This window comes from Amblyomma americanum, chromosome 7, assembly GCF_052857255.1.
Source record: "Amblyomma americanum isolate KBUSLIRL-KWMA chromosome 7, ASM5285725v1, whole genome shotgun sequence".
NCBI lineage: Eukaryota > Metazoa > Arthropoda > Arachnida > Ixodida > Ixodidae > Amblyomma > Amblyomma americanum.
Genome location: NC_135503.1, coordinates 89,643,471 through 89,655,455, shown reverse-complemented (window position 1 = coordinate 89,655,455; position 11,985 = coordinate 89,643,471). Strand labels below are relative to the sequence as shown.

Here is an 11,985-nt window from a genome sequence, read left to right as displayed (position 1 = left end):
ATGGTGGACTGTGATCACGTGTGAGAAATTTGTTAGGAGTAGTTTTTACAGGAAGTTAAAGAATGTGTTAGCTGCTAAAGGGCCCATTACCATCGTCTAATCTTCCTTGTGTGCTTATGCTCCATTCCTTCTCTCAGAAGAAGTAGTTGTGGGGAATTACAAAGGCACGTAACGGGCAGTGCACGCTCAGCATCTCCAGCTGCATGTTAGTATAGGTGCCCGGCGCTGTACGGAACAAGGTTTAGACTTTCAAGAGGTGTTCATTGGAAAGACTCCAGCCAATGACGACACATAATGTTCGGAATTTTTAATGACATAGCACAGTACCTCGCTGACAAAATTAAAACCTATTTAGGTTTAAACAAATGCGCGAAGAAGTCGAAAGGTTGAGTTAAGGAGAGGCAGATCAGTGCTCTTTTCTCTATAATTTGGAGGAATTCTTTCTCGTTGCAACATTGTTAGAGCGTTGAAAGCTCCTCATAAGCTACGCACCTCGAGCCCTGCCGTCGTTATAGTGCTTGTAAAGTCTCCCTGACACTGCGCCAGTCACGCTGCTTAGCACTGTCTCTGCCGCTTCTTCATGGAAGGTGAAAGTGCATCTGGAAAACGAGCGTCGCGAAGAGAGGGTTGAAGGGGTTGCAATATATATGAAAGCGAAAGTCTAAGGCGTGTGTGTGTAGGCCCAAAAATCTGTACGTAGGTTCGTGGTGTCACTTCGGACCGTACTTTTGCTAAGGTGTCTCGAACTCCACCGGGCGACGCTGGAATCCAAAGCCCGGCCGACCCCCCGCTCAGGCATACGACGCTTGCTCGCAGTTCTTTTACGAACAAAATTGCACTCTCCCCTTTTGTGTTCATTCCGGCAGTGGCAGCACGTCGCAAGCAGGAACTGCATCGACTTTTTCTACGAAACTTGTTGCCGATGCTCTTATAAATGCATTCCCTTTCTTCCTCAGGCAAGAATGCTCCTAAAAGAAGATGTATCACTTCTATCGAGGCGACATTACACCATGCAAATGACGTCATACACGTTAAGAAAAGCACAGAACGAATAAAGATTTTGCAGCGATGGTTTAAAACTCATCCTACAATTTTCTTCACAAGTGTACCCTAATGAGCACTGATAAAGGCTCCCTATTAAAACTCATTTAGAATATGTTGAGGTGGTCACTAGATTATTGAAAAATACATATGCAAAGCATAATATTCGCATTATTTACTTCTCAATTCTCGCCCTGACGCATACGCATGCTCACCATTTTCATGGACTCTAGCAGGGACGATCCATGCTTCCAAGGCTTGGGCTGGTCGCAGTTGAGAGACTGAATGTCGAGGTTGTGCATGACTCGATCGGCGTTGTGCAGTCCGGTGGCCAGGAGCAGCACTGCGTCGTACAAGAGCGCAGTGTCTGTCTGCGAGGAAACGGATTGGTTGAGGGGCCTTCAATTCAACTCGTTTTAGTTTCCGCGAATATATATTTAACGATTGTTTGAGAAACTCGCTACGGATTCCCTCGGAGGTGCGAAAAGATGGCGGAAGAAGTGACAATATAACAGACAGGACGTACAGAGTAGATCACACTTGTCTAGAGCGCTTGGGCGGTGTGCTGCAGAGGAAATGAAGTGAAATTTTTTCGCACTTGCTTCGCTAGCGGTAAGGCGCTGGTGCCTGTGCGATTCACGTGTCTATTCTGCTGCTCTCCAGCGCAACCATCATCAGTGAAAGTCAATAACTGCTTTAGAATTCCACTTTATTTTCCCCGGATGGCACCACTCGAGCACTCTAGACAAGTGGGATCGACTCTGTACTAGCAATCAAACGTAGTAAGGATTGCAAGTCACCGGAAAACGAAAGGTTAAACCAGAATGGTAGAAAAATTAGCACAAAAAGAACTGAACGCCAACAAGCTACGAAAAGTAAAGAAGAAAACAAACCGTAATGATAAGAAACTTATGAGCAGACATAACCGTACCTATAAGCGTACTCATAAGCAGGCATAAAAACGAATTATGCAAATATATAATGGCGCTCACGAAGTATTGCGGTCGCTTGTGAGCCGCTCCGAACTTGGCGATGATTTTCGCATCTTCATTTTCTTTCTGTGAAGCCCGTTTGAGTCTGTCCAGCTTGTATTTTACACTTCTTCTATATTATTCTATATAATTAATTCTATATTTGTTATATTAGTTAATTCTATATTTGCGCACGGGGAAAACTTCAAGAAGCCTTAAGCTCGGCTTATTATTGCCAGAGCATTATGGGCTATGTCCGAAAAAGTGTCCGTTGACTGTGGTCGCCGAAGGGAAAAAGGAATACGGAGCGTGGAAAGGAAGAACAAGCAGCGGAAAGGGTAGACAGAGGAGAAAACTTCGAGAAAGTAAGCCGGGTGTGCGGTGGGGGAGGGGAGGTCACGAGAGGGACGGCGACGTGTTGAGGTGGCCGGATGCGTGCACGGGGGGGGGGGGGGTGCAACGCAGCGCGCGCCTCAGCCGCAGACGAGGATTAAAGCCCAGTGCTTGTGCCGGTGCGTGTATAAATAAAAGGGTTGTGTCACGCGATTTTCTGCGTTCGTTCTTAGTTAAATGAAGGTTGTGTTTTAACCGCCTGTCTTGCTGGTTTGTCGGAGTGGTGTAAGCAGTTCCTTCGACGAGTGATGACCCAAGGGTAGCGGTTCCTTCGACGAATGCCGAGGCATGTGCGGCGGACCTTCGTCATGCTCGACAAACCGACAAGCAACGGTAGCGGAAAGAGGCATAGAGCCAGACCTGGCAAAATCTTAATGGCAACGCTGCATCTAAGAAGCGCCGATGGGAGTCATGTAATCCAGTCATGTTCAGGCATTCCAATCGAATAGACTTATCACCGTCAGCTTTCTATTAACAGCGTCAGACTAAGACACATTTGGCTAATTTTCCACCTCAAGGCTGTACCAACCTGTGTTAGCAACCAAATAACATTAAAGCTACCGTTTGAAAACCAGCAAACCGTTTATGCCACCTTTCTCATGATGGGTCAAAGAACAATAACTCAATTTCATAGCGTGCCTCATCGTATGCATAGAAGGTTGAGCTTAGTAGTGTTTCTCTGCAGCAGAGTAGAAATGCGCATTCTCCTTACGTCGATGAGATGTCCGTTGGAATGATTAATGCCGCCGTACTTCGCAAGCCCTCTTCCAATCTTGAAGTCCCGGACGACATGCATGACTTCCTGTCGCTCCGGGTCCACCAGTCGGAATGCTGTGATGTTGGCTTGAAGGTCAGAGAACTCAGCTAGGTCTAGAGTGTGCAGGTCCTGCAGTGCAAAAAAAAAGTTAAAGGAAATTAGAATAGCTAGGTTTTAAACACCGGCCTGACGAAACGGACTAATAAAAAAAAAACGACCTTGAATCCTAGGTTAAGAATATTAAGGCGTCGACTGTAACGCTGCAATTGTCCACGCGTAAACAAACAGGTACTATTTATTCGTTGAACATACTATGCCTAAATGTTTACGATGTTAAACTTCGCTCTTAAAAACACCAATGTTAATAGCTTTTTTCTTTTTCAGTATTCGTACTTTTTAATGCTAAGAGTATTCCGAAAGGTGGGTTTCTAAAAGCCAGCGAACTACCGACACATGCTGCTATTGCATTAAACATAAAAAATAATGAGCATGCCACTTATATGGAATGAAGGTCCGCGTAAAGTGTATAAAATAAATATGGTGACATATAAAATGTGCCCACCATATCAAATAAATACTGTAACATGCTATGTGCTATCACCTAGTTAGGACGCGTGTGATGTAGTTTATCTTGTGTATTGTGTTGCTGCTGTTCAATGTTTACTTATGCCGTTCTTTACAATCGTGTATCTCTTATGAATGATAGCGTTATCTAAGCAATGTTGGCTGTGCTATGAACCGGTAAATGGTTTTTTTTGCTCGTTTCTGTATTTGCATAAAATTTGTAATATATTTTGTGTCCATGCGTGCAAACTTCGAGCGTACTCGTTGATATTTATGTGAACGCACCCGAAGCTAGCCTTCGGTTGTTGATCCGCACCTTTTTGTATATTGCGAAACTTTTGCCTTACAATGGCAATAAACTGATTGAATAAAAGTTCCCAGAAGAGCAGTTTGGGAAAGACTGTTCTGTCCGAGGCTCAGGAAGTTGAGCTTTCATGCCTTTTTTGTGCGCGATTATTCGACATATCGCTGCCCTAAATGTTCATTAAGAGGTGCTCGACCTGGAGGCTTGGAACTACATAGTTCTTCCCCGTAAGAATAAAAGTTGCCGTTCTTCTGCTGAGGGCCGGCAATCATTTTGAATAAACTATGACACGTGGATATGACACTTATTCGTAGTATTTATTTTTCCCGTTCCGCAGAAGCAAGTTCATTACACGGAGTGTGACTTTATCTTCAACCTATTGACTTCCGCTATTAGATTGTAAATTTGAAGCTTACAGCCTTTGTAGTCCTGAGAAACTGGAATGCATATAATTATCACGTTCCATTTTTTTTCGCTACTGTTTGTGATCGTCTATTGCGAAACCATCCTGGAAGAAAATGTGTTCTAAAGTAGAGAGTGTGCGTGCAGTGGGACTCTTGCAGTACCCTCTGCGGCCGCAAGCTCCGGAGCAGTGATGTGCAGAGTTTTCACTTCAAGAGACTTTGCACATTGGCAATTCAAAAAAAGCCTCATTTTATGGGCCAGAAGCAGACGCCTTGGGCTATGTATTTTTGGCCACAGCAGTACTTTTGACCATTATGTTTAGGGCAGATGAGAGCTATGTCGAGAGCTTGGACGAGACTAAAGTACAGGATTAGTATATAAAAAAAACAAGAAAAAATAATTACTTATTAACAGTATTAGCACTAAGTGCCATCATAAAGAGTTGAAGACCCTTTCTTTGTGCGGAAGTGAGAATCGATTTGCCAGAAAGATTAGTGCCTGCCGCCTTCGTGAATTGCAACATGCAAAAGAATGATACACTTGTGTCTTTTTACAAAGGCAATGTTTAAACATAACAAGCATAATTGGAAAAAAGGCATTGATTAACAAAAATATCATTTCATTGCTTCCTTTCATCTACTCGTCATCTACTGGTCACAAACATCAAAATCATCTACTGGTCACAACTAAACCAACCATTGATTCGCAAAACACTAAATTTGCAATGCTCATCTTGCGCACATTAGAAATTTGGTGTGTTTCGAATCAATAGTAAGTTTAGTTGTGACCAGTAGATGATCTTGATGTTTGTGACCACTAGATGAAACCAAGCAGTCAAATGATATTTTAGTTATTCAAATTACACCAAATTTCTAATGCTCACCTAACACTCTTTACCCGCCGCGGTGGTTCCGTGGTTAGGGCGGTCGGCTACTGATCCGGAGTACCTGGGTTCGAACCTTACCGCGGTGGCAGCGTTTTGAAGGAGGCGAAACGCAAAGCCGCCCGTGTGCTGTGCAATGTCTGTGCACATTCAAATTCCCGAGTCAGTCGAAATTATTCTGAAGCCCTCCACTACGGCACCTCTTTCTTACTTTCTTCTTTCAGTCCCTTTTTTATCCCTTCCCTTATGACGCGGTTCAGGTGTCCAACGATATTTGAGACAGATGCTGCGCCATTTCCTTCCCCTAAAACCAATTTCATTCATTTCACCTTTCAAACAGTTAACGTGCATGCTAGCCTCTTTAGTACGCATTTGTCAGACGATCGCCTCCTAAATTTAGCTGCAATTGAACTCTTTTTGCATCCTTAGAGCGTCACTCGACTCAATCGTCCAGACATAGGTTCCCCGATGCTTCTAGCTTATGTTGGCAAGCAGCAGGGAAATCGCTGTTATTTGGACTGGGCTGCCTACATACGATAAAAACCTATAATCTTGTGTCGTAGGCAAAGCGACGCATAATAAGCAGGATGCGTGCACGCCTTTAGGGCCAGACCGGAGAGAACGAGCTGTTCGTAGGCTTGGGACACTTGTATAAACAGTGTCAGCATTACTGGGCAAAAATAGAGGCCAAATGAGTGTGAAAAAAATTACAAGTTACTAAGTTACGTAACTTAATCAAGTAACTAAGTTACGAACTTAATCGAAATGAAGTGTATACATTAATTTTTTCGGGTTCCGGTTCTGTTGAATTCTGCGGTGTGATTATTGCTTACTTATAATACAGTGCAATAAAATTTTATTGTGTGAGAGGTACAGGAGTTATCTGAGGAAGCGGGAATGGCGAACGCTTGTGGGTTCAGCCCATATTTGTTCGTTGCAGCTGTTTGCACGAATAAATCTTGGTGGAGAACTGCACCTGACAGCAATGCGCTCACCTTAGACGCTAAGTATAATCTAAGAATTCATAATGAAAAACGACATTAAGAGCAATTAACTACGAAGGATACACAAAAATCATGAACACTGGTGAGTGTGCTATAAGCAGCGACAAGAAAAGAAAGTACTCAGGCTAGATACAACGCTAACGCAAGCACACTGATAGTCAGACACGTAATGCGGAGATACAAATTAAGCAGAAAATGCAGGAAGTAAATGCAAACGTAAATGCAAAGGAAGTAAACGAATGACCAGTAACGGTAAGGGGAGTAGCGGTCATATTTCGAGGGTGTAATTGAAATGTAACAATATTATAAAGGCCGAGTTGGGAACACAGGAACGCCGAAGCAAGTTAGATCTTTCCTTTTGCTTTTAAAAGAGTAGGGTACACGATAATTCTAAAGCAGCTCCAGTAATAAAAGGCTTAATCAGCAGCACAGTGACAATACAAACGCTGAAGAGAGTTATAGCAAGGAGGACGCAGTTGCAATAAATGGAACGCAGCGACAAATGTCTTATAGGGCAGGAAATGGGAGGCAGCACGACACACGAATCTCGACGGTATAGACTGCCTGACACAGTGGATACACAGGGTGCAGCGGTAGAAGGAAACATCAGCATAAAGGAAGTGGGAATACAAAAGCATTGCTTATACGGAAGCTCTTCAAATAAACCACTCTAGGAAGGTGATTTAGAAATGTGGGGTACTGGCACGGCCATATTGCAGCGGCATATTTTGCACGTTTATACACAGTAACATCACATCAATCAACCAAGTAAAAGGACAAGACGAGACGACGATAAATTTGCCGCGCAAGTTTGTCCTGAAAGAAATTGTATAACGTGAAGATATATTGACCTGACACTAATAAAATGTTTAAAATACCTGAAGACGTTAACCTACGAAGTGAATATAAAATTAGCCACCGCGGTAAAAAAGCCACAAATTGATTCTTAATTTTTCTTGCTTGATATAAGACGGATTCAGGATAACACACTATGATTAGTCGAAATAAAATAGAACACGAAAGTCCTGGCATCTTTTCCGCAGGCATATATCTTATATCTCGAGAAGTACTCAGGGTGGCACTGTTCAGCACCCAAATGTTTGTCTTAGGTTTCATCAGAAGAGTACAGGAGGAAAAGAGTACCTGGTTAAAATCGGGAGGAAAAAGAGATATTGAAGACAGTGCAATCGGTCAGTCGCAACTTTTACTTAGTTGTCTGATTTTTCCAAGGCCGTTGCACGCAATAACTGAGCGGGTAACCTGTACAGAACTTTATCCACACGATGGACTCTGGATTGCAAGCAAAACCACAAATGGATATAGCATGCCTAAGCACAGACTCGATAAGGGCTCTAACTACGTTTTACACATGTTTACAAGATTGGTGAACTGCCAATCTCAAGCACGTTATCAGGGCGCTTTAAACGATTATAGCTTAACGGCGCTAGCAGCGAGCATTGAGTAGGCAATCCCAGCTATTTTAAGATGTGAGAAAGAGAAATTCGCTTAGGTTCTCGCCTCCCAGGTTTTGCTATAATCCTTGTGGAGTGCTTTCAAAAGGATGTTTCGAGCTTACGACATCAGAAACTGTTTATCGAAGCTCGTGCTCGCGATTCACTCAATTATCGAAGGCTTAAAGTGGGTGATGCCTCTATTACGCAGCTGTTCAGTCAGCTAAAGGTGACACTCAGCAGCTTTTGTTTCTACCGAGTATCTGCTTACTTGTTAAACCTTGGGCAGTTCCCTCACCTGCAGACATGGCGCGGTAGTCACGTAACATTCGACGTTTTTACCGATCAAACTTATTGGTTCTTAAACGTGGGCAGCACGGGAGTTATTGCACCTGATGTAATAACATAGCGCTCTTCTCACGAGCAATTTGTACACTAACAACTGGATACGCTGCTTCTCACATTAGTTTTGCGCTCAATTGCAGTTAAAACAATGAAACTGGGGCAAGACTTACCAGTGATGTAATGATGTAGTTGTGGTAATATGTCATCATGTTTACTTCTCGAGCCTGAAAAATAAAAAAAAAACGAGGAATTTAGGGAGTGTCTTTATCGCGCCGCAAATTTCCAGCATCTCTTCTTCCGGCCTGTGAGACTAGATGGTTATTTTAATGTTTTTACTCGAGCAGAAATATACAGTTTTAAATTTCGCTGCATTCTTGCTCTGTACTCTTCACAAACGTGTGTAATCTATACGCTCTGAGTTTAAAACATTTTCGATTACTCATCTGATGTAGTGAACACCACATTACTATGCCTCCTTTTACTTGCAAGGTGCTAGCTACCAATCCAAACTTATGAAATCTTTTTTCGAACCTCTGCTATGGCTCGAAACTTTTTGTGATTCTTTTGTAACGTAAAATACAATAAAATACCCAAGAAGTTATGACAATGTGAGCGCCTTTTCCAGACTAGCAACCTAAAATTATCGCTTACGTGCTGTGAAAAACAAATGAACCTAATGCGATACGCACTTCTTCTTAGGGCAGATTCGCCGAAAAAGCAATTGCCTGCAGCTGACTCAACAATTCTTTTTGGTGAATAAAGTTTTTAATGGCATATTCATATCAAACCCAAGTTAAATGTGCGCAAAAATTGCTTTTGTTCAAAAAAGATCTTTATATGTCAGCGTATTCGTATCATGCGCAACACAAATGTGCGCACCTAGACGTTCTCGTAATTGACACTCTTTGCGGCCGTGCAGAATGTAAGCTTGAACACATCTCACCTCTCGTAATAACGCCGGCAGGGACTCCGTTTTAATGTCCAAGATGATGTTGTATTGCTTCGTGACTCCAATATCTTTCATAATTTTCATGAACGACAGCTTTGGATTGACTTGAACCAAGGACACGGCGTGGTTTTGTGCGAAGGAACTGTTCAGGACGTCCTTCAATAAGATCAAACCTGCAAATTTGGGAACACACAAACATGTAGGGCACTGTTTTACCAGCTGTATTAAATTTCGCTCTATGTTTTTGTCTCTAGTTAAAGTGTTCTTCCATGCCGACAAGTGCCGGCCAAGTACGTGTGTAAATATATTTCTATACATGCGTTCCCCTTGAAACAACTATGCCTAAGCTCCTTTTTTTTTAGATTGGAAGCAAGGACGGAAGGAACACTTATCTTTTGCAATAGAGAAATGACCGAATTAAGCGTCAAAGTTGATGATCTTTTAGGTCGCTCAGACATTTCACAGGGTCGTGTGGCAAACAAATACGTAGGTAAACAAGGTCAAATGGACTCTATAAAGCATGCAATCTATCAGTCCGAAACACAATGCGATTCAATGAACAGCAAGCAGTCTATAGCGCAATATGAATTTGCCAATAGGGCTGTTCTTTTCTATGCACAACAAGCCGTAAAAGCGACTGAAGTATCTCAGCCGAACCTTGCTGAAACCCGAGAAATATCCACTACCGGACACACGCTTCGCGCAAATGCTCTAGAGTCGTTCAGGCAGCGCATCATGAGCGCCTTCCAAAGCGGAGTACTGCAGCATAGGATGCAATAACAAGCTTGTTCAATGATGCTTTAAGTGGTCCTTGCTGTTTCCATTTGAACGCAGCAGCTTATCTCCTTGTATATCCCTTAGGGCACTAGCAGAACCTTATCTTGGATTGGTAAGGATGGCGTCCTGTATCGAAGCACCGCAAATTACATTTGTTTTCTCGTGGTGGTTGTAAGAGAAGCAATGAAGTTGTCTGTTTATTTACAAGAAAGAGGCAACAGACAAACTGTCAAAATCGTTAACTTAATAGGTACCTACTTTGTAGGAAAGAACAATTTGAAGTGAATGAGTACAGAGTTGCGCTGCAGTGGTAGAGGAAAACATTATTCAAAGAGAGAAGTCAGTACATCGGCGCAGGTTGCACCCTCTATTGTGGAACTTTGAAAGAGAAGTGAAGTGACAGTCCAGAGTTTAGCTTCGAATGGCCCAATCTTCGTGAGAACAGTACGAGGCTCTACTTCACGACAACGAAGAGCGTCGTTCCCGAGTAATAAGACCAGTTAAAGGGATCGTTTTGCTCGTGGTGTTGGAGCTGCGGGGTGGTCTCAATGTTTCTGAGGTGCCAAAAGTTCTGAATGGGATGCTGGATTTAGGGGGTTTTCTGAAGCCGGATACCGGAAGCGCTCCTCAAGCGATACAGAACATGCCAGAACGTTTGCGAAGGAAAGCAGGTGATGAACATCCTGATCACCACGTTCACAAATTGCCGCGCGTATTTAAATTATCCTTGAATTTATGATGACGCTTCGACTGCTGTTTATGACCATTGCGAAATTGAGACCCTCTAATCAAGAGTGCTAATAATCGGAGGAAGCAGGTGTTTACTGTATAGGCTTTTAAAGTAACAGTAAATGGTTGTGCCTGCGAAGAACGTTTGACGGAGCTGCCACAAAGAAATACTTGGTAGATATGGACAAACTGCGACACTCCCTGGGAACACAAAAGTGGATAAGATGGTGAAATATGCCCGCATAATATAAATAGCAGCAGAAGATTAGTAGTCATTCCTTGGAGTGAAACATGGAAAAGCAGGTTTCTCTGTCCGGGGTTTGCACGAGCTTTCTATCTCCGTCGTTTGTTAAAATGTAAAGAAAAATGCGCGCTAACTGCTTGATATATAACGTGGTACAGAACGTGCAAGCAGATGCACAAAATTAAGAAGCTGCTTTGACAATTAAAGCGCTCAGTTGATTTCCGTAATCTTCGTGTTTTTAAGAAAATTCCCCGAGGATGAGTATATGTGTAAAAAGCAGTGATTATTCATTACCATGCACCGAAGCCCTGCCATACGACTGCGAACGCAAGCTGTGCATGATAAAAAACTTCCCACTTAAGCAAAAATTCATGCTGGTCTAGGGTTCGAACCCTGGACAACCGCTTGTCCGGGACAGTAGTTCTAGCAGCTAAGCTGACCAGGGCGGCTAGCAGATGGAAGGGCAAAAGTAAATTGATCATTAACTCGAAGTCGGAAAAGGGTTGGTGTATTGTGGTTACTGCATTCGTCTAAAAAACTTTGTATTAGAACAGCGAATTCTTTTACAATATCAGACAAATACCGTTATTACTTCCTGTTATTGATGAATTCGCGTTCGTCCTGGCATCTGCTACATGACCCCATTGGCTGTGCTCATACAACGGCTGCCCAGGATAGGTGACGGTTACGCGTTCGAACAACGGACATAGGAATTCTTCTTTAACTAGGAAGTTTCCCTTAAAAGTCCACGGCTTACGTTATTTATTTCATTTATTTAGTTTATTTTTACCCTCAGGGCGTTCGCATTACAGAGATGGTCGGATTACAGAGGGGTCGCATTACAGCCATTTGGCGGCACTTGGCTTAACGCTTATGAAAAATTACTCATTTAGAACTGACTTATATTCTGGGTAGGCGTGAGAATATCTAAAGTCTGGAAAAGTGAATTCGATAGTCTTTAATTCGAATCCTTTAACAAATCAAAAAGTAGATGCTAAAACTATTGAAAGGGAGGGTATCGCACATGTCTTCAAATTTGGCTGGTTTTGCAAAAATTGTCACTGTTACGTATCAAGACGAAGTGGGGTATACTCGCTGTAGTTATCAGTTTCCTACATGTGCAGCATGATGGTTGATGAACTTAACATACAGACCGCGTGTTGCGTAA

At 42.8% G+C, this 11,985-nt stretch overlaps 1 protein-coding gene across 3 annotated transcripts in view; it reads right to left on the bottom strand.

The window, feature by feature from the left end:
* LOC144099389 (glutamate receptor ionotropic, kainate 2-like) overlaps nucleotides 1-11,985 on the bottom strand; it is a 109,202-nt gene that overhangs the window by 40,784 nt on the left and 56,433 nt on the right. For all 3 annotated transcript variants that reach the window (XM_077632638.1, XM_077632639.1, XM_077632640.1), the window contains 4 exons: nucleotides 9,062-9,240; nucleotides 8,289-8,342; nucleotides 3,118-3,291; nucleotides 1,257-1,412 (listed from right to left, as the gene is read on the bottom strand). In XM_077632638.1, the coding sequence (XP_077488764.1) occupies nucleotides 1,257-1,412; nucleotides 3,118-3,291; nucleotides 8,289-8,342; nucleotides 9,062-9,240 (563 nt within the window). The remainder of the gene's footprint in view (nucleotides 1-1,256; nucleotides 1,413-3,117; nucleotides 3,292-8,288; nucleotides 8,343-9,061; nucleotides 9,241-11,985) is intronic.